Source organism: Microcaecilia unicolor, chromosome 3, assembly GCF_901765095.1.
Source record: "Microcaecilia unicolor chromosome 3, aMicUni1.1, whole genome shotgun sequence".
Taxonomy (NCBI): Eukaryota; Metazoa; Chordata; class Amphibia; order Gymnophiona; family Siphonopidae; genus Microcaecilia; species Microcaecilia unicolor.
In genome coordinates this window covers 461,925,661-461,948,748 of record NC_044033.1, presented here as the reverse complement: position 1 = coordinate 461,948,748, position 23,088 = coordinate 461,925,661, and the positions used below count along the sequence as shown (strand labels likewise).

At 41.6% G+C, this 23,088-nt stretch overlaps 1 protein-coding gene across 2 annotated transcripts in view; it reads left to right on the top strand.

The window, feature by feature from the left end:
- COL21A1 (collagen type XXI alpha 1 chain) overlaps positions 1 to 23,088 on the top strand; it is a 353,696-nt gene that overhangs the window by 25,178 nt on the left and 305,430 nt on the right. For both annotated transcript variants that reach the window (XM_030198983.1, XM_030198984.1), the window contains exon 2: positions 18,063 to 18,183. In XM_030198983.1, the coding sequence (XP_030054843.1) occupies positions 18,096 to 18,183 (88 nt within the window). In that variant the 5' untranslated portion in view covers positions 18,063 to 18,095. The remainder of the gene's footprint in view (positions 1 to 18,062; positions 18,184 to 23,088) is intronic.

The window sequence follows — 23,088 nt, the reverse complement described above, 5'->3', positions numbered from 1 at the left end:
GCTCTTATGTTCTTATGCCAGTAATTTAAAAAAAATGGCCATTTGACTGCTACAGTAAAAATTGCCTTAACGTGTGGGAAAAACTGGTGCAAAAGTATACTAAGAAAAACTGGTGCAAAAGTATACTAAGGCCATTTTTTATCACAGCGTGGTAAAATACCTCATTTTGTTTAATTGCAAGAGTTCATGTGGGAACAATTAATTTCAAAGTACCATAGCTATAATAATTAGGATTAAGTATGAACAAGCTAATTTTTTCTCATAAAAACATACTGTAGTCAGAACAACTGACACAGCCCACTCCTTGATCTGCCTTTTGTTTTATTGTTTTTTTTTCACACCCATATGTTTCATAACTTTTGTTTAATTTACTCAGGTCCCAGTACACTAGTCATATTTGTTTGAATGGAAAAGTTGCCTTAGTAACCTTCTCAACAAGCAAAAAACCCCCCTTCTGTATTTAATAGTTAAGAATGTAGCATATTTATTGGCTCATGATAATGAATTAGTAGAAAGTCAATTAGTGCCTTTCCCTATTGTAAATTCTGATTTTAATCAGTTTTGATTGCTACAGAAGATTTTAGTGAACATACATAATTGGAATGCAAGGGAAAGATAAACCTAAAATAGAAACTTGTAAACTGTTTATATTCTTTGATATCTTACTCAGTCGCTCAGTGAATAGAGGAATCATGTCAGAAAACAGAAGTAGGGCAGTTGTACTCCTTTTCACAACAGAGAGAAGCAGGACAAACGTTCGCAAGCAAAGATGATCCCAAACTAACATAATCCATCTTTGCAGTTATTAGCTCTTCGTTCATTATGTGGATTTCCTGCACAAGAAGTATATGAGATTGCAATGTGTAGATTATGAAAAAGAATGGCAAAAGAGTGGAAGCATGTCAGAGTCCTTAATTTTTTTTTGTTACATTTGTACCCCGCGCTTTCCCACTCATGGCAGGCTCAATGCGGCTTACATGGGGCAATGGATTGCAATTTGTTGGTCCATACCGGTGACTCCATTGTGCCTTTGACCTCAAAAATAGGGAATCAATGGAATCTTGAATCTAATGTGAATTGGGTATTTTTTCACAGACTGAAAGAAAACAAGAAAAAAGGCACTGATCTGCTTACTAAACCGTATATATGAAAAGAAACAAAGCAGATCTATTTATTTTTATATATTGTTTTTTTTTTTGTTTGATTTTTTTTTACATTTATTACTCATCTTTTCAAAATCCAAACTCAAGGCAAGTTATATATTCAGGTACATGCAGTACTTGAGGTAACAGAGGATAAAATTACTTACTCACGGTAATAAAGTCAGTGGGAGAATTGGGTTTGAATTCAGGTTTTCCTAGTTGACAACCTTCTTTCTAACCGTGAAACTACCCTAGCAGCAATATGGATTTATTAGGGCAAGATAAATAATAACGCTATACTACTTTTTCCACTCAACAAAATAATACAAACAAATCAGTATATTCTTCAAGTATAGTATGGAGGAAAAAAAGAGCCTCACAGAGCTCCTAGACAATGTAACCGTCTATTGGAGCTAAAACGGATCTTGATCTGATCCTCTGTTCATCATTGGCTCTAAAAAAAACCTCCAAAACGTCATATTATTCATTGCTCACTAGCAAATATGAATAATTTATGAAAATAGCTGTAGTGACAAAATTTATAGTTCCATAAAATTGTTGCTTCGCAATAAATTAGAACTTGATGCAAAATGAGCACTTGTCTTTTACACTAGAGGACTTCAAACACAATTCTTCAGACGCTCCAAGCCAACGATGGCTAGCGTTTCGAAAAAAACTGCTTCAGGGCTTAGGTAGCGCTAGTCCTTTGAAAAACGCTAGAGCGTTTTAGCTCCAATAGACGGTTACATTGTCTAGGAGCTCTGTGAGGTTCTTTTTTCCTCCATACTATACTTGAAGAATATACTGATTTTTTGTATTATTTTGTTGAGTGGAAAAAGTAGTATAGTGTTATTATTTATTTTGAGTGAATTTTTCCACACCTTATTGGTTGTTTTATTAGGGCAAGACCATGTCTAAGAATGAGTGACTGGGAAATTTGAAAAAAGGGACAAATTCATCTATTTATTTATTTGTATTTATTCATCATCTTTTTGAAGAAATGCATCCAAGGCTGTGTCAGCAAGTATAATCCAGAGAATAAACAATTACAGCAGTAAAGATAGTCTAATAACAGTTCTGTATATATTATAGCATAATATGCTATTTATAATGTCAATACAACATATATTAAAATATTTTATTAGTCAGCATAGGGTGTAAGTGAAAATGGAACATGTGAAACTGTATTTTAGAAAAGATAACTCAGAATATGGACGTCCATTTCTCCTGTATGGGATCTGCTAACATACCTGCCTGTTCTAAAAAACATGAGAAATGGACATCCAAGTGCTGGCTATGTCCAGCATAAACATCCATTTTACAAACTGAAACATCCAACTATAAACAAGGCAAAACCAGAGACTTGAATGTCTTTGTGGCAGCATAGAAATGTCTATATTATAAAATAGATAGTAAAAATCCACCTTGAAGATAGTGAACTGATAAAGATGACAATATAAAAAAAAATGTTTTGAAATAGTGGAAATTCATCAGTAAGGACTCACCGAGCCAAAGAGCTTTTGAAATTGCCAGAATCACAGGCCGTTCAATGCTCTCTCCTTATATCACAGAAATTTCTACATGCTAGAAAGTGTTAGTGAAATTTGTCTGTAAATGAAAAACAGTCCACAATCCATATCAAAATACAAGATCAATAATTTAAAAAAAAAAAAAAAAAATATATATATATATATATATATATATATATGAGATGCCCAGTATATCAAACAAATACTTATCTGAATGAACAAGAGCAGGGCACTGCTCAACAGAGCCTCGATTTCGTTGTCTTCCTCAGGAGCAGATTCCCCTCTAAAGCAAACTTTGGTATCATCTGATGCTCAGCCATGGCATCTTCTGTTACACAATTCAAGATGGCGCACTGACAACACCACTTTGCAGAAATAAATAAATAATTAGAACATGACATTACACAATAACTTTATTTAAACTTGCCAAGATTAAAGCACAGCAGTCCATTCAATATCATCATTAAGACCCATAGGTCAAACAGTTTGTAAGGTGAAAATCCAATAGTGTTTAAGAGAAAGCAAAAATGTTTTCTTGTTCCCCTAATAGGAATCCGGAATGTGTTCCATAACAAACCAGACCAACTGGAAAAAGGAATGGTTGCCATCTACACAATGGAAAACAGTTAGTTGTAAAGTGTTCAAACGGCTGTGATGTTCACAGATCTAGCGGTGCAGCCCACATATATAGGGGTCCTTTTACAAAGGTGCACTGAAAAATGGCTTACGGTAGTGTAGGTGCGGGTTTTGGGCATACGCCGATCCATTTTTCAGCGCGCCTGTAAAAAAAGTCCTTTTTAAATTTTTTTCCAAAAATGGATGTGCAGCAAAATGAAAATTGCCACGCGTCCATTTTGGATCTGAGACCTTACTGCCAGCCATTGATCTAGCGGTAAAGTCTCAAGCGGTAACTGGGTGGTAATGACCTACGCGCGTCAAATGCCACTTAGTATGCAGCCGATACATGTGGCTGAAATTATTTTCCGGATGCATGCCAAAATGAAATTACGACAAGAGCCCCACGGTAGCCGGGTGGTAACTCCATTTTGGCGCACATTGGATGCGTGTAGATGCTTATGCGGTTTAGTAAAAGGACCCCATAGTTTTTTTTACAGGAGCACATAATGATATAGACTACAAAAGAAGAAATGCAAGGTGTAATAGATGATCGACGATAAAGTTTCTTGGCCACACAGACATCCATGTGGAGGAGTAGCCTAATGGTTGGAAGAGTGGGCAGAGAACCAGAGGACAGTTCAGTTCCCACTGCAGGTCTCTCTAATTTTCTTTCTTTTGCTTTTATTTTTAATTGTGAGCCCTCTTGGAACAGAAAAAATATCTACTATATCTTCCTTTACTCCTTCCAGTGGAGCACCTTTCTGTAACCTGGACATGCCAAGTACCAGATCTAAATACAGACGTCTATAATTTTGTTCATGGACATCCCTTCCCCTTCTGAAATCAGAACTGGACATCCATATTTTGGTCCCTCCCTAGTCCTGCCCAAAACACACCTAGACCACGCCCCCTTGCCATATGGACATGCTGCAGTTTTAGATGTCCATATCCCAGCCATATAAAATTTGGATTTGGATGTTAATGTAATATAGATGTCTAAATGCTAGTTTTCAGACATATAAAATATGAATAGTGTTTCTAAAATAAGGGTCATAGACAGATATGAGTGACAAGAGTTGGGCAGAAGATAAGGGTGACTAACGAGAAAAAAATTGCATGTGGAGTCAGAAAAGGTGAATGTGTGTTAAAGAAGTCCTGCTGCTGTAAGTGCAGCTGGTATTATTACTTCTTGAGTGTGTGACACACTGCTTGTGCTGGCCCCAATGCAATTTCCTGTTTCCACAAAGGCCAGATTGCATCAGGGTTGTCGTGAGCAGATATGTCAATCACTGCTCACTGCCAGTGACCTCCAGAAATAAACAGAAGATTTATGAGATGCAGGATCATCGGCAGGGCAAAGGGGAAAGAGAGAGATTCTTGGAATCTTTAGCAGGCAGGCTTAGGGATCCCTGCCAGAAAGGGTATGCTGCTGCTGGGTGGGCTGAAGCCCAAAGTTGGTAGGCCCTGGCCCATCCAGACCTAACAGTGGACTACTGTTTTATAGAATAGCTCCCTTGTGAAGTTACAGTGGCAAAAGCTATTGAGATTCAAAAGGGCAGGTGATGGAAATGAAGAGGCTTGGACGTGGAAAAATGAAATTAAACAGGCTATGGATGAAAGGATGGGTTGAAGTACATAGTAACATGGTAACATAGTAGATGACGACAGAGAAAGAACTATGTGGTCCATCCAGTCTGCCCAACAAGATAAACTATTATTTCTACTTTAGGTGTATGCCTGACCTTGATTTGTATCTGCCATTTTCAGGGCACAGACCGTAGAAGTCTGCCCAGCACTAGCCCCTCCTCCCAATCACTAGCCCTGCCTCCCACCACTGGTGCTGCCACTCAATCTCTGCTAAGCTTCTGAGGATCCATTCCTTCTGAACAGAATTCCTTTATGTTTATCCCATGCATTTTTGAATTCCGTTACTGTTTTCATCTCCACCACCTCCCACAGGAGGGCATTCCAAGTATCCACCACTCTCTCCGTGAAAAAATACTTCCTGACATTTTTCTTGAGTCTGCCCCCCTTGAACCTCATTTCATGTCCTCTACCTCTACCGCCTTTCCATCTCCGGAAAAGGTACCTTTGCGGATTAATACCTTTCAAATATTTGAACGTCTGTATCATATTACCTCTGTTTCTCCTTTCCTCCAGGGTAAGTAGATATGTACATGGGTAAGGAATAGGTAAGAAGGTGTGTAGATATAGGTAGATGGGTGGGTATAGGTGAGAATGTCTGTGTGAGTTGAGCAAGTAGGTGGGGGTAAGACTGAAATTTGTTTGGGATAGGCAGGTGAGATGGTGCTTTAGGTGTGGCTCCTTGAATCATGACCCAAGTGCCTTGGGTCAAGGGGTTCTGGGTCTATGAGTCCCCAAATTGGGAATGCCATCTCCTTGAGTCCCCAGTTTGAGGATCTGAAATCTTTAGTGGATGATTTTACAGCTTGAAGAAGAAATGGTTGAGGGAAATATGATAGAGGTCTACAAAATTCTGAATGGAGTAGAACAGGTAAATGTGGATTGATTGTTTACTCTTTAGAAAATTACAAAGACCAGGGATGAAGTTACATAGAAACAAATTTAAAACAAACAGGTGGAAATATTTTTTCACTCAATATATATTTAAGCCCTGGAAGTCCTTGGATCAAGTGGTAAAAGTAGTTAATGTAGCTAGGTGCGTATGCCTTGTAGCGCTATAGAAATGCTAAATAGTAGTAGTAGTAGTAGGTTTAAAATTCCTGGAGGAAAAGTCCATAAATCATTATTAAAGTAGACTTGGGGAAAGCCATTGCTTATCCCTGAGGTTATGTAGCATAGAATCTTGCTACTTTTTGGGACTCTACCAGGTACATGTGACCTGGGTTGACCACTGTTGGAATGAGGACACTGGGCTAGATAGACCCTTGGTCTGATCCAGTAATGTAACTTCTATCTATCTATCTATCTATCTATCTATCTATCTATCTATCTATCTATCCAGTATGTATTCATATCTCTATCTTTATCTATATAGTTATTTGTATCTGTTTGTGAAGTTTTCTTGTTCATTTTGAGTTGCCATATTAGCAACTAATTATTCTAAAAATTAACTTGTTTTTCTGCTGTGTCAAGATGTTTTTTCTTTTTCTTTCTTTTTTTAAACAACTGATTAATGGGTTTGTTGGTCTTGGATGTACAAATTAGAGGGAAACCTTGTGGACTGTTAAATTCCCTGACAATGAGAGCAATACAGATTTTGTATAAACTAGCTTGAGGTCCCATTTTCCAAACAGTATTTGAACTAGAATTCTGCAATTTGATCCTCGAATTGGCAACCTTTCCAGAATTTATCCCGGTCTGATGAGCTGTCTGGGTTCTTAATATGCCCTCTCTATCTGTTCTTGTACAGCCAGCCATACATTTTATTAAATTAGCATTTCATGCAGAGTTCTATACTGTGGCTTCCTCCATTTTTGGCCCTAGTAACTAATTGCTAGTACTGTCTGGCAGAAGATCAGTTTGAACAGGGAAGAAATCCAGCAGGCAATGGAAGGTGCCAGAATAAACATACAGACCTTTCAGATACTGGAGCTAGCCCAGGGAGTTCCTCTGCTGAAGAGCTGAAAGAGCCTATGGGTGTCTTTACTGAACCATGAGCTTAAAAGTATCCTGTGTGTATCCCACACAGAGATTATGCTTTTACTGCTGAGGAATCATTTTTCTATACTGTATGTAATTCCTTCATTGTATTTGACTTTTACAAAATTGTATCTGTTCATGTCCCATGCTAACTTGTAATTTTTCCAAGTCCATTGTCTAATATCCTTTAATTTTGATGGGTTTATTTCTCTGAATAAAATGTAGATTTCTACAGTGCTTTTTTATTCAGTGCAATCCACTTAGAGCTGTCCACTTCAGCTGAAAAGATTAGCAGTATGCATGCCTTTAGCAATAATGATTGGGTTGCACAATCATTTTACACTGAACTGCAGAGCTGACAGCTTCCACTTTTGGATTTAATCTTGCTCCCATGAGGCTTGCATTTAAATATAGAATGAGAGCTGTCTTGTCCTTCCCTTCTTAGTTGGAGTGGAGGAGTGGCCTAGTGGTTAGAGCACCAGTTTTGTAATCCAGAGGTGGCCAGTTCAAATCCCACTGCTGCTCCCTGTGATGTTGGGCAAGTCACTTTAACCCTCCATTGCCTCAGGTACAAACTTAGATTGTGAGGCCCCCTGGGACAGAGAAATATCCAGTGTACCTGAATGTAGCTCACCTTGAGCTACTATTAAAAAATGTGTGAGCAAAATCTAAATAAATAACATAATTCCTACCCTTTTCTTGCATTTGACATACAATGTAACCTTTCCCTTCTATTTCTCCCATGTTTTCCTTGTCTTTGTCTGTCTTGTTGTCTGTGTTTGTCATGTCTTATCCTCTGTTACTACTATAAACCACTTACCCCCCCCCCCCCCCCCCCCCAATACTTGAAACCATTTAACCGGCCAAGAATGGCTCCTGGCTGGTTAAATGGTACTTAAGTGGCTATTTGGCAATATTCAGTGGGAGATAGCTGGCTATCTCCCACTGAATATTGCTGGTTAGTGCTTAGTGGATAGCCAGTTATATCACACAATATAACTGGCTATCTGCTAATATTCAGTGCGTCACTGGCTAGGCACATTAGCGTTTGATGCGTGTTAGCATTTAACACGCATTAAAAATGATAACATGCCTATAGCGCGCCTTTGAAAACACAAGCAGAAGTTTGGCAGCCAAATTAGGCTGTGAAATAGTAAGGCTATGTTTGGCTGGTTTCAACTTAACCAGCCAGTGCTGAAGATTGACTTGGCTGGTTAAGTTGAAACCGTTCCAGAAAAATATTGTTTATAGTATTGCCTAAGTTTGCCATTTATTTTTTTTTTGTCCTTTCTTTTCATAATAAATAACCCCATGCACAAAATTATCATCTCAGTTTCCTTCTTGCAAGTGGAGAAAGAGAACTCAGGACCAGGGGGAGGAAGTGTATTTATTTCCCCTAGCACATATATAATAAGAAACTGAAGAAGAAATAGTCATATCTTGTTTGAATGAAATGGCAAATCAAACTCTCTTTAAATTATAAACTCTTAATTTTTTAATTTTAAACTTTAAAAATGGAGGAAAAGGACCTCAAATGCCCAGATAGTGGCAGAAAGTTAATATTCTTAGTGCTCACGTTTCTCGGACTCCCATTTTTATCATTGGTCTTAAAAAACCTCCTTCCTGCCAACTGTCTCTTTGTGTCAGGTGTTCAGTGTTGCGTGCATCTGGTAGCGCTATACAAATGCTAATAATAATAATAATTCATTATTTTCTTCCTGTGATATACACTTGTGATATTTAATATTTCTTAATATCAGTAATCCAATGTTTAGAATATAACATATATCAAGCACTTAGCTTTCAAATTCTGTACCCAATGGGGCTTGCCATTTCACTTCTCTTAAGCTTCTTCAGGGGACTAAGTGCCTTAAATCATTATTACTTACAAATTCAGTAACAATGTGTCAGTGCATATGTTTCATTATTGTTTACCATTACAAACAAAACTAAAATGAATTATTTTTTCAAATCAAGCACACCACTTTCAAACAAGGCGCTCAGTAGCTACATAGCATTGTTATTTTCCTTAACCAAAACAGGAACATGTTTTGTTTAAATAACTTTATCAGTCCTACTCATGTGTTTTATCACAGGATTAACTTTGACACCAAAAAAAATCTTCTTATTTAAAAACTTTTCTTATCTTCTACAACAATGATCTTAACTGAAAAACAATCTTCATTCAAAAAACAGTTCTATTAAGCACAACAGTCTTATTCAGAAGAATGCGATCCATTCTATGTGTGAATTTAAACCCCTTGGTTCTACTGATTGCAAAGCATGTATCCGTTGTTGTTGTTCTTTCCTTATCAAAACTTTATCCCGGTCTCTCCCTCTCACATTAGGGGGAACCCAGTCTAAAATAAAACATTTAAATGAATCAAACGTATGTTCTTTTGCTAAACAACGTACAACAGGTGGTGCTCCAGATTTCATCCGTTTAACACAAGACCGGTGTTCTGTGATTCTTTGATGTAGACTCAGTGTAGTTTCCCCCCACATACCACTTCTTGCATTTGCATTCTAAAACATAGACCACGTGTTATGACTGGCAATCAGGTCTCTGTTGTAACTGAAGTGTTTTACCATTAACTGGATTTTTAAATTCACAAACCTCTGCTGTAATCGAACAAGTCTTATAATACCCACATTTAGTGGTATCAACCTTCGTTGTCTGTATAGTGGGTAAAGCAGCTGGACTTAATATTTCCTTTAGGTTCTTAGATCCTGAAAAGGCAACCCTGATCCTTTGATCACCCAATTTATCATGAGACTGCATTATAGCCCAATTTCCTTTTAAAAGTTTAGCCACCAACTCCTCACCCCTAGAGAACCTTGCTACAAAGGTGTTAAGCTTATCTTGGGTATCTACTCTTCCCTTCTTATTCTTCAGTAGCAACTCTCTGTTGTTATATTTCACCCTTGTATAGGCTGATTTCACTACCTTTGCTGGATATGCTCTTTCTTTTAAATCATCAGCCAAATATTTTTGGCTTTCTGTTTAAAATCGTGATTTTTCATCCAAATTCTATGAAATCTGAGGAACTTTGAAAAAGGTAAACTGTTTTTAACCTTAGTGGATGATAGCTGTGATATTGAAGAAATGTATTCCTATCTGTTGTCTTACGGAATACTTTTGTGATAAATTGCTGTTCTTCAATAATATCATCAATATCCAAAACTTGTACCATTTTTCTAGAATTCTGGCTAGTGAATTTAATATTCTGGTGACAAGAATTCAACCAGATCACAAATTGGTTCAATTTTTCTTCATTACCTTGCCAAATCAGATAAATGTCGTCAATAAAATGTTTCCAAATGGCTATCTTTGCCTTATATGGAGAAGTTTTAATCCACTGTTCTTCAAATTGTGACATAAACAAGTTCGCTTTTCAAGGGGCAAACTTTGCTCTCATTGCAATCCCAGAAATTTGCTGCCACCGTCGGGACATTTGAGGTCTTTTCCCTCCAGTTTTAAAGTTTACAATTAAAAAATTACGAATTTATAATTTAAAGAGTTTGATTTGCCATTTCATTCAAACAAGCTTAGGACTGTTTTGTCTTCAGTTTCTTATTATATTTCCCCTTGCACAGCCATTACATAAGAACATAAACATTGCCATAATGGGACAGACTGAAGGTCCATGAAGCTCAGTATCCTGTTTCCAACAGTGGCCAATCTAGGTCACAAGTACCTGGCAAGATCCCAGAACAGTCCTAGAAATAAGCAATGGATTTTCCCAAGTTCATCTTAATAATGGCTTATGGACTTTTAGGAAATTATCCAAACCTGTTTTATACCTTGCTAAGCTAATTGCTTTTAACACATTCTCTGGCAATGAATTCCAGAGTCCAACTGCACATTGAGTGAAGAAATATTTTCTTCAGTTTGTTTTAAATTTGCTATTTAGTAGCTTCATTGTGTGCCCCCTAGTCCTAGTATTTTTGGAAAGAGTAAACAAGAGATTCACATCTACCCATTCCAATCCACTCAGTATTTTATAGACTTATCATATCTCCCCTCAACCGTCTCTTCTCCAAGTTGAAGAGCCCTTGCCACTTTAACCTTTCCTCATAGGGAAACTGTCCCATTACCTTTATCATTTTTGTCACCCTTCTCTATACCTTTTCTAATTCTGCTATATCTTTTTGAGATGCAGTGACCAGAACTGCATACAGTATTTGAGGTGCGGTTGCACCATGGAATGATACAAAGGCATTATAACATTCTCATTTTTATTTTCCATTCCTTTCCTAATAATTTTCAGATGACACTAAAGTATTCAAAATTGTCAAAACACATGTGGCTACTGTTGGAAGTAGGATACTGGGCTAGATGGACCATTGGTCTGACCCAGTATGGCTAGTCTCATATTCTTAACACTCTATTTGCTTTCTTAGATGGTGCAGCACACTGAGCAGAGGGTTCTACTACTACTACTATTTAGCATTTCTATAGCGCTACAAAGCATACACAGCGCTGCACAAACATAGAAGAAAGACAGTCCCTGCTCAAAGAGCTTACAATCTAATAGACAAAAAATAAATAAAGTAAGCAAATCAAATCAATTAATGTGAACGGGAAGGAAGAGAGGAGGGTAGGTGGAGGCGAGTGGTTACAAGTGGTTACGAGTCAAAAGCAATGTTAAAGAGGTGGGCTTTCAGTCTAGATTTAAAGGTGGCCAAGGATGGGGCAAGACGTAGGGGCTCAGGAAGTTTATTCCAGGCGTAGGGTGCAGCGAGACAAAAGACGCGAAGTCTGGAGTTGGCAGTAGTGGAGAAGGGAACAGATAAGAAGGATTTATCCATGGAGCGGAGTGCACGGGAAGGGGTGTAAGGATGGACGAGTGTGGAGAGATACTGGGGAGCAGCAGAGTGAGTACATTTATAGGTTAGTAGAAGAAGTTTGAACAGGATGCGAAAACAGATAGGGAGTCAGTGAAGGGTCTTGAGGAGAGGGGTAGTATGAGTAAAGCGACCCTGGCGGAAGATGAGACGGCAGCAGAGTTTTGAACCGATTGGAGAGGGGAGAGGTGACTAAGTGGGAGGCCAGCAAGAAGCAGATTGCAGTAGTCTAAACGAGAGGTGACAAGGGTGTGGATGAGGGTTTTGGTAGAGTGCTTGGAAAGAAAGGGGCGGATTTTACGGATGTTGTAAAGAAAGAAACGACAGGTCTTGGCAATCTGCTGGATATGAGCAGAGAAGGAGAGAGAAGAGTCAAAGATGACCCCAAGGTTTCGAGCTGAGGAGACAGGGAGAATGAGAGAGCCATCAACAGAAATAGAAAACGGGGGGAGCGGGGAGGTGGGTTTGGGGGGGAAAATGAGAAGCTCGGTTTTGGTCATATTTAATTTCAGGTGGCGTTGAGACATCCAGACAGCAATGTCAGACAAGCACGCTGAAACTTTGGTTTGGATGCAAGGTGAGATATCAGGGGTAGAAAGGTAGATTTGGGAGTCATCAGCATAGAGATGGTAGGAAAAGCCATGGGATGAGATTAATGAACCAAGGGAAGAAGTGTAGATAGAAAAGAGGAGGGGACCAAGAACAGAACCCTGAGGTACGCCGACAGGCAGAGGGATAGAAGTAGAAGAGGATCCACCAGAGTGAACACTAAAGGTGCGGAGGGAGAGGTAGGAAGAGAACCAGGAAAGGACAGAGCCCTGGAATCCAAGTGAGGACAGGGTATCGAGAAGTATGCTGTGATCGACAGTGTCAAAAGCAGCGGAAAGATCAAGAAGAATGAGGATGGAATATTGACCTCTGGATTTAGCCAGTAATAGGTCATTGGAGACTTTAGTAAGCGCAGTTTCGGTTGAGTGGAGAGGGCGAAAACCAGATTGTAGTGAGTCAAGAATAGCATGTGAGGAAAGAAAATCAAGGCAGCGGCGGTGAACAGCACGCTCAAGTAATTTGGAGAGAAAAGGAAGGAGGGAGATGGGTCGGTAATTAGAGGGACAAGTAGGGTCGAGTGAAGGCTTCTTAAGGAGAGGTGTGACCACAGCATGTTTAAAGGCAGCAGGGACAGTCGCAGTGGAAAGTGAGAGGTTGAGAATGTGACAGATAAAAGGAATAAGAGCAGGAGAGATGGCATTAAGAAGGTGGGTGGGAATGGGATCAGAGGAACAGGTGGTACATTTTGAGGAAGAAAGGAGAAGTGTAGTTTCCTCAATAGTAACTTCAGGAAAGGAGGAAAGGGAATGAGGGGAAGGAGAGAGAGGGGAACGGACTAGTGGAGGGAGAGGTGGTGAGGTAGAGAAAGCAAGGTTCAACATATCATCCATGATGAAACCTAGATCCTTTTCCTGGGTGGTGAATCCTAATGTGGAAACTTGCATCACGCCCATCTCTTAACCACGCCCCTGTCCCGTCTTCAGTACACCGTCGACACGCCCCGTGAACTTTGGTCGTCCCCGCGACAGAAAGCAGTTAAGGACGCCCAAAATCAGCTTTCCATTATGCCGATTTGGGCGACCCTGAGAGAAGGACGCCCATCTCCTGATTTGTGTCAGAAGATGGGCATCCTTCTCTTTTGATTATGCCGCTGATAATGTTGTTTCCTATGCCAGACAGGCCTAAACTTAGGAGAAGGATGAAGAGAATAAGAAAACTGGATGAGGCTGACTGACCTATTGGGGGTCTGGAGTAAACGGCCTGCAAATAAAGAGAATTCCTTAGAGCAGCTGAGGTACAGGAGCCTCATTTCAGTGGTCCTGATAGAACCCAGCTGCTATCAAAGATTTTTTTTGATTCCTTTAGAAGGAAAGTGGACATACCAGGTGCATCTCACCCCTACCCCGAGAAAGCCAATTCTATGTAGTGAGAGACTGACTGCCCCACCCAGTGCATTCCAAGTAGTCAGATAGAAGTTATTTTTGTGAAGATGTTTGAGAAATTCTAACTTAATTTTTTAATTATTTTTTTCTCTTGAGAAAGAGAGAAATTTTTATCTGCTCTGTATCTGCCCATGAAGATATTTTTGAGGAGTGATTTTTGATTTTCTATGGACAGTCTAATAGCACTTGTCACTGACAGTATTTTAAGTATTCATTAATGAACTGTGCTGTGAAGGATTATTAGAACATAAGAATTTAAGCATTGCTATACTGGGACAGACCAAAGGTCCATCAAGCCCAGTATCCTGTTTCCAACAGTGACCAATCCAGATCACAAGTACCTGGCAAGATCCCAAAACAGTAAAACAGATTTTTATGCTGCTTATTCTAGAAATAAACAGTGGATTTTCCCAAGTCAATTGTTATAACGGCTTATAGACTTTTCTTTAAGGAAATTATCCAAACCTTTTTTAAATCCTGCTGATCTAACTGCTTTTACCACATTCTTGGACAATGAATTCCATAGGTTACTTACACACTGAGTGAAGAAATATTTTCTCTGATTTGTTCTAAATTTACTACTTAGCTTCATTGCGTGCCCCTATTTTGGAAAGAGCAAACAAGTGATTCACATATATCCATTCCACTCCACTCAGTATTTTATAGACCTCTATCACCCCCCCCCCCCCTCAGCCTTCTGTTCCCCAAGCTGAAGAGCCCTAGCCACTTTAGCCTTTCCTCATAGAGATACCTAGGGGTGGTGGTTACAGGGGGTGCTGGTGTTGGGATAAACATCATCCTGATAGTAGGATACTTGGTGTGCTGTGAGGGGATACTAGAGGTGTGGGTAGGTGGATATTTGTGCTGGTGGTGTGATACTAGTGGTATGAGTAGATGGGATTATAGGAGTATTGGCATTGGAGTAATCATTGAGCTGATGGTGGGATATTTAGGAAAGGGTGTAAAAAGAAAAGTTAGGTGGAAAAGATTTGAGCACTAAGCAAATATTCTACAATGGCAAAGTTAGACACTGAAGCCATTATAGAATGCTAGTGTAAGTCAGTGCTTGAGCGCCTAACAGAGTTTTTTTTCATCTCTAGTATCTCATCATTAAACCAGGGACATGGATGTTTTTTGCTTCTTGTTTTTGATTCGAGTGGTGCTATTTTGTTCAGTGTGGATGGTATGGTTGTTTGTTTGGTCTGCATTGTTTGCCAGAAGCTATGTTTATTTATTTATTTACATGTTGCATTTGTATACCACATTTCCCCACCTATTTGCAGGCTCAATGTGGCTTACAATTTTCCGTCATGGCTTATGTAATTTCAGAATACATATACAATTGGTAATATATATAGAACACCTTTCCACTGTTTGTGTAGTTGTCTAATTTTCTTGGTTCCCGATTCTTGCCATTTTCTTTCCATTGAAGTATGAATGTGAGTTTGCTGTGGTCTGACCATATTACTTCTTCCCACTTGTGGTTTTCTAGTGTGTGGTTATTGTTTGCTGAGAACCTGTAGGCTAGTATGTCTAATAAATGACCTTTTGCATGGGATGAGGTGGCTTGTGGTATTCTGAGGTTCCATTGGTTTAGGAAGGATGTTAGGTTTCTGGTGTTAGGGTCAAGGTGTTTATCTAGGTGTAGATTAATGTCACCCAGAAGAAGGACATCATCTTAGTTTGTGCAGATGTTTGATATGAAATCCATAAAGCTATCTTGAGCGTTTGTCCAGCTTCCTGGAGGACAGTAGAAAATTATGCAACATAATTGACCATTTAGTGTTGTGTCAGTGATTTTGCATGCCATCATTTCAATTTCAGCAGATCTGTGTTTGGTGATTAGTTCTACTGTGAAGGAGGATTTGTATATTACGGCAATTCCTCCTCCTTTTTTTTTGTTCTGTTGATGTGTATTATTTTATAACCTGGTGGGCATATATCAAGTATTGCTGGGTCATTTTTGAGGTGCAGCCATGTTTCTGTTATAAATAGAAATCCTAGTTGTTTATTTTCGATCCAGTCTCTAATTATTTCTGACTTATAGACTGTTGACCTTGCATTTATGTGGCCTGTTGGGATTGGAACATATGTGTCCTTTTTGGTGTTGATATGCATAATAGGTTGTAATTGTCTGTGGCTTGTTTCTTTTTTGAGTTTCTGTTTCTGTTCAGTTTGATTGTTCTGTTTTTTTTTTATTATTGGTCATTGTTTTGTTCTCTGGTTTGTTCTGAGGTTTATGATTTGGCTCTTCTAGTTGATAGTCTGGGCATCGTCCAGCAGTGATGAGTGCTGGTATTTTGTTCCTTTCATTGGCTGAGGCAGCTTGTATCCCGGTTATCTAGAGTATTATGAAATAGTGGACAGTTGGCCATCTGTTGAGTCATATTAAGACTCCAGTGGTGGTGAATTTAGTGTTTGTTGTTCATTCGTCTAATCTTTCTGTCTGGTTTATGTTTTCACTCCTGCTTTAATCTCTCACAACTGTGCTTCTGCTCTGGTCTTCTCCATCTCTGTTGTCCACAGCCTATGATGTCTTCCACACTAGTGTTGCGGTTCTGGCTTTCTCTCTCTCCACTGGGGGGGAGAGCTGGTTCGTCGTTGAGGATGATGTCTTGGGCGTAAAATTCCTTTGCTCTGCTGCTACTCCTGACCTCCTTTTCAACAACTTCTGCTCCGATGGGTGGTGGGGACCTCAAGGGGGCCGCGTTATGGGATCTGTGACATGCAGTTAGTTGACCCCAATTGTAAACCTAGGCATTCATGTCTGTGTCTGCTGCCATCTCTTGGGTCTATAGCCATTACTGTCTCTTGCAGCTGTACCCATAGCAGTAATTGCTCACCACAGTTGTGCCCCTGTAGGATTTGCTGTCTGGATGGTATGCGGATGGCCCCACAGGAATCAAGGTTGGGAACCCTTTAGCCGACTAGGGCAGCAGAGCTGGTGCTTTGTCTTGTCTGCTTCTCAATCACTATGAGGTGTTGGATCGGTGGTTTTGGTCTATACCATTTGGGGTATTTTCACTGCCTTGGTGGTCTGAGATCCTTTGTCGGAGGGCGAGGGGGCAGGCAGGATGTCGGTTGTGGTGGCGCGCCGTGTAGTGGGTAATCTTAGTCACTTGGTTTCTCTCCCTCAGTTAGGGCTTTATACTATCTTAAGGTCTGCTTCCTCATGTTCTCTGGTGCATCTGGGCCTTGGGTGCCGTGAAGTCATTGCAGCATGGAGTCATCCCCGTCCCCCGTCCTGGGCACTGACCAGAATTCTGTGTTTCAATCCTGCATGGACTGGCCGTCTCTTCCCTCCGAGCAGGAGAGGTGGTTCGTCTCACTTGTGGCACATGATCCATGCAGGTCCGGATCCCAGATCCGATCAGCTGGTCCACCTCAGAGTCCGGCACTACCGAGCCCAATAGTCCAGCAGGCAAGATGGGGCAAAGGTGATCGAGTGGATCCCTCTCACAGCTCTTCTTGGTCGATCTGTGGTTCACAACTCATGCAGATCCTGACCCCAGATCTGATCAGCTGGTCTAACTCTGAGCCCGGCACCACCGAGCAGCAGCCCAGCAGGCATGCAAGGCAAAGGTGAACAACTGGAGCCCTCTCACAGACCTCCTTCTCAGTCGTCCATCCAAGTACCTTCACTTCCAATAGTCTAAAATCTGATGCATGTTAGTATAAGAGCCCCTTTAGGTTGAATTTTATCAATGGAAGGTGGCACAGAAATATAACGTTATATAATGTATTACCTTGTAGCTACAATTCCAGGAAATGAAAAGAGAGGCAATTTTATCTTCTTCTTTTTCTTTGTGAGAGGATGGGAATACAAATACCAGAATGTTTTAAAAACAGTAACACGTGTAGCCCTAGTGAACAGAGTGAACAGAGTATGACCCTTCCCTTGCTGTCACCTCAAACTCTATTGGAAAGTGTCACTACAACTCCCCCTAGAGGAACAGTTTAATACCATTGGTTAACCACAGTTCCTTAGTAGGTTGGGTAGAAGATGATCCAATGTTGAGTAATGTTCTTAGTTCTCAATAGTATAATTCTTCCACCTTTTTGTGGACGATTGCTGCTGAACTAAAAAATCCAGTTGTGTTTTAACAGGGAAACCATGCAAAAATAAATTTATTTTTCTTGCCATCATTGGACTTGCTGCTTCAAGCATAATATTTGTTCAGATTTATAACCAGTTTAATATCTTATCTTAAAGCCAATTCATGATCTCACCAGAGCTTTACTAACCCCAAATTCATTGGCCATCATGAAAGTCTTTTCTAATCCTCTTGCTAATTTCTGTATTCTTTCAGTTTAGGCCACACGTTACTGGAACTACTATATACATGGCACAGAGTATAGCGTTACTGCAGATACTCATAATCCTTCTGCTTCAGGACTATGCTTCATCTGAAGATGCGGAAATAAGATCAAGTAAGTTTTCCTGATCTGTCTCTGTAGTTGGTGATTTTTGAGATGTAGAAATGGTTATTATAACTGCCCATAATAACAAAAAAAGTTCTAGCATAGCATTTGTTGAAGAAACAATGGCAGATTGTGACTGAAGGTTTGCATATCATAACTTTAACTAAGTAAACCATTAAAAAAGTAATTATCTAATATTTAGGACATGCTTTAGTGTATAACTTTGTTCTTAATAAGACCAAACAACAGAATGAAAGCAGTAACTTTAGAGCAAAAAAGTAACCTAATACAGAGAATAAAGCTCTAATGACAAAATACGTGCTTACAAAAAATGAAGAAAAAGCCCTCAGAAACCGTGGGTAGAATACCCAGGGTTTAGTGCGCGGTTATGTTATTCTTATAACACACGCCACGATTCTATCATTGGGCAAAAAACTTCATTTCAGATAAATTTACAATTTAATAGCCTCTAATACGGCTTATGAAATATGTCTTTTTATAGGTATGTTTTTCTTTTTTCAATAATTGTTTAACAATCCAACGTTAACTGTTGCACTTAGCTTTTAAGCCGGGCACTCTTCAATTTCAATGTCTGTTCAACGGGAACTCGTTTCGCCCAAAACCTGGCTTCATCGGGAACGGAGTGCTTTAAATGTGTTTAGTGAAAGGCGCCATTTTTTGAAATGCTGTAGCCTGCAGCATTCTCGGCTGTGAACTGTAACTGCCTATGCTGTATTTTGCTGTATGACCCCCTTGAAGCTACTGTGATGCAATCAAATTTCACCAGTATAAAAGTATATACAGCATTACTTTCAGCATGTTCCTGAATTCCTCCCAGCTTCTCTCTTGCAGGGAGAGAGAGGCGGTTGAGAATAGACTCCCGGTTTGCAAGGCAAAAAATCTTGTCCAGCACATGCTTGATTACTACATTAAAGATGATTTTGGTTCAAGAGATCTGAGTCTTATCATAGTGATCTTCTATACTGTAGTTTAAACTGCATGTCTTTCACACCTCATTGAAAGGGCAGAACAAACTTTTTTATTGAGAAATTACCAGGTACAAACAAGCACCATATAGGTGTATAACAACCAAAATATAAAAACAACATAGCATAAGGAACATGCTTGTACCAAACCAACTAGAGTAGCAAAAAAGACCTATACAACATGACATTTTTAGGGGCCCTCTTACTAAGCAGCACTAAAAAGTGGCCTGCTTTATTTTTAACACATGGATTTCCCACACGCCGAGGCCACTTTTAGCACAGCAGTAAATGACTGCAATTTCTATTTTCCCCTTAATGGCTATGTGCTAATTTTCCAATTAGTGTGTGGCCATTAGTATGTGAGCCTTTACTGCCACCTATTTATTAAGTGGTAAAAGCTCCAGTGCTAATCAGGAAGTGCATGTTATGATTGGGGTCTGAACCCCTCTCAAACTTACCTCTTTCCTGGGGGTCAGCTTCTTAGCTGGCTTCTGTTTCTTTTCTCTTTCCTTTCTGAGCTGGCTCTGTCTCTCTGTGCTGGCAGCTTCCAGCAGCATGGGGTTAATTGTCTCACTTCACTACAGCTGTGTGTGTGTTGCCTGAGTTGCTCTAACTCTCTTTGGGTGTACTGGCTTCAATGTTTCACGGTTTTGCATTGGTGTGGGTTGGGCCTCTCTGGGTCAGTGTGCTTTTGCCTAGGTCTAGGGAGTGTGACATCATCAGGGAGGGCCTTGATAAGGAAGTGGTGTTGTTTCCTTCAGGGCCTTTGCAACAGTGGTGTTTGCTGTAGGTAGGGTGGTGCAGTGTGCACTTCTGACGTTGTGTCTAGTTTCCCTGCTTGCTTTTGCTAAGGGCCAGGTTAGTGTTAGTGCAGTGTGCACTGGTGACTGTGTGTTTAGCTTTCCTGCTTTTCCCTTTTGGTTCCCTTCTTTTCCCTCTTGGTTTTGGAAGCATTGCTGTGTGTAGGGCTTTGGAAGCTCTGTTGCTATTAGAAGTACTCCTGGGTTTGGTGTTGTTAGGAACACTGCAGAGTTTGCTGTTAGAAGTACTTCTGGTGTTTGTGCTATTGGGAGCATTGCAGTCTTTGCTGTTGGTGTTTGGTGATTTAGAATCACTTTGGCTTATGTGTTAGCTTCCCTTCTTTTTCCTTGTGGCTCCCCTGTCTTCCCTTTTAGTGCTAGGAGCTCTTCTGGTTGCTTGCCAGAGTAGTGCTTAGGAAGCACCTTGTTAGTTGTATCTAGCTTGCTAGAGCAGTGCTTAGGTAGCTGGTTAGTTCTGTGTTTAGCTTATTAGTGTAAAGCTCTGCTTGTAGCTTGGTGCTTAGTAGCACCTGTGTTAGCTTTGTGTTTAGTTCCCTGCTCTGTTAGTCTAGGGCTTAGGAAGTCCCTTTCTTGAGCAGGGATTAGGAGCTCCTGTTTAGTATAGGGCTTAGGAAGTCCTTTTGTCAGTTTACTGTTAGGAACACTCCTGCTGGTTTAGAGCTTGGGAGCACGTAGATCAGTTTAGGGTTAGGAGCACTTCTGTTTCCAGTCCTGGTCCCTATGTCATCCGGTATCCAGTAAGTCCTGTCGGCTACTCGAACCCAGGAGCTCAACTCTTGGGGGGCTTAGTAGCTAAGTACAGGTGAAGCTGTTGGACCAGTCCAGTGTGCTCCAGTCCCGTGTTCCAGTCCTGTGTCCTCCAGTCCGGGGGACCAGTCCAGGGTGTTCCAGTCTGGTGTGCTCCAGTCCAGTGTGTTCCGGTCTGGTGTGTGTTCCAGTCCTGTGGCCTCCAGTCCGGGGGATTCCAGTCCATGTGTTCCGGTTCGCTGGGCAGTGCCTGCAGTCCCTGCCGGTGTGCTTACCCAGTGTTGGTTGGTGGGTTTTGCCTGCTGCTGTTGCTCCTCGTCAGCAGCCCAAGGGCTCACGTTTGCTCCAGAGCCCGGCCCCGCGGGCTCTGAACCTGAGAACCTGACAGATTGCAAAGGCCATGAGCCCGGCAAGAACCTCCGCCCAGCTGACCCAGCTGGGGTCCAGCTCCATCGTTGTTCTTGATCCTTCTATGACTCTTCGTCAGTATCGTGGGAAACTGTTGTCTCATCCTGTTTTGAAGAAGACCCCTGAAGCGGCAGCTGAGAGAAAACGTGTCCGGTGGCTTGGAATCGCTGAAAACCCAGTTTCAGATATGGACCCTTTCATCATGCTCTCAGAGTATCGCCGCAGCCTTGTCCTGAATCCAGCTTTGTGGGATACTCCGGAAGCTGTCGCTGAGAGAAGACGTCTTGGGAATGCCACGCTCTGGGCCCAGCAGGGGTCCAGTCCCGTTCAAGCAGTGCGCCCAGACAAGCCTCTGAATCCAGTCCGAGCAGCGCGTTCAGCCAAGCTTCAGAGTCCAGTCCGAGGGACGCTGCTGACCGAGCCTCCGATGCCAGTTCAAGTGGCGCTTCCACTCAAGCCTCCGAGTCCAGTCCGAGGGATGCTTCTGACCGAGCCTCCGAGTCCAGTCCAAGCAGCGCTTCTAGTCAAGTCTCTGCATCCAGTTCAAGTGGCGCTGTCTACTGAGTCTCCTAGTACCAGTTTGGATCCCAGTTCCAACCCCATTTTTGATCTAGATCCGTTTCTGACACTCCAGGATTACCGGGTTGCACTTTTGTCTGATCCAGCCCTGAAGAATACTCCTGAAGCTGCAGCGGAAAGAAGGCGTGTCTCCTGGCTTGGGTTCGAAGAAACCCAGTTTCTGCTATTGATCCCTCTACCAAGCTGTTCTTTTACCGCTTCCAACTCCTCTCGGAGCCAACCCTACGGGATACTCCTGAAGCCCAAGCTGAAAGAAGGTGGCTTCCTGATTTTTCCCGACAAACTTCTGAGTCCAGCCTGAAGGGCTTTGTCTGCCAAGCTTCTGAGTCCACACTGAGTTCCAGCCCAGTGCCTGAGTCTGTTTTGAGTTTCAGCCCAGATGCTGAGTCCGGAGCGAGTTGCAGCAGTGACAGCCAAGATGCTGAGTCCGGAGCGAGTTGCAGCAGGGGCAGCCAAGATGCTGAGTCTGGAGTGAGTTGCAGTTCCAGTCAAGATGCTGAGTCTGGATTGAGTGGCAGTTCCTGCCAAGATGCTGAGGCCGGATCAGATTGCAGTCTCAGGCAAGATGCTGAGTCCGGGCCAAATTGGAGTTCCAGTTCCAGGCAAGATGCTGAGTCCGGGTCAAGTTGCAGTCCCGGCCAAGATGCCGAGTCCGGGCCAAGTTGGAGTTCCAGTTCCAGGCAAGATGCTGAGTCCGGGTCAAGTTGCAACTCCGGTCAAGATGTTAAGTCCGGTGAGAGTTGGAGTTCCAGTTCCAGGCAAGATGCTGAGTCCGGGTCAAGTTGCAGTCCCAGGCAAGATGCTGAGTCCGGGTCAAGCTGGAGTTCCAGTCCCAGGCAAGATGCTGAGTCTGGGTCAAGTTGCAGTCCCGGTCAAGAGGCTGAGTCCGGGTCAAGTTGCAGTTCCGGCCAAGATGCTGAGTCCGGAGCGAGTTCCAGTGCCAGCCGAGATGCTGAGTCTATGCTGAGTACCAAGTCCAGCCAAGATGCTGAGTCCGAGTTGAGTGGCAGTTCCGGCCAAGATGCTGAGGCCGAGTTGAGTGGCAGTTCCGGCCAAGATGCTGAGGCCGGACCAGGTTGCAGTCTCAGGCAAGATGCTGAGTCTACTCCGAGTTCCCATTTCAGCCAAGATGTTGAACTCCTTCTGAGTTCCAGCTCCAGCCAAGGGGCAAGGTCTAGTCTGAAGTCCAGTTCAAGTTCCTGTCTGGCTTCAGATTCCAGGATGGGTGTGGGCTCTAGCCCAGTTCTGGCTGCTACAGTGGAGTGCCAGGAAGTCAAGGAAGTTGTGGACTCCTTCAGGAGATGGTTCCTGTTGAATAGAACTCCACTTGTTGCATCCAAGACTCTGATCCTGCCTAGCAGCCGTTCTAAAGA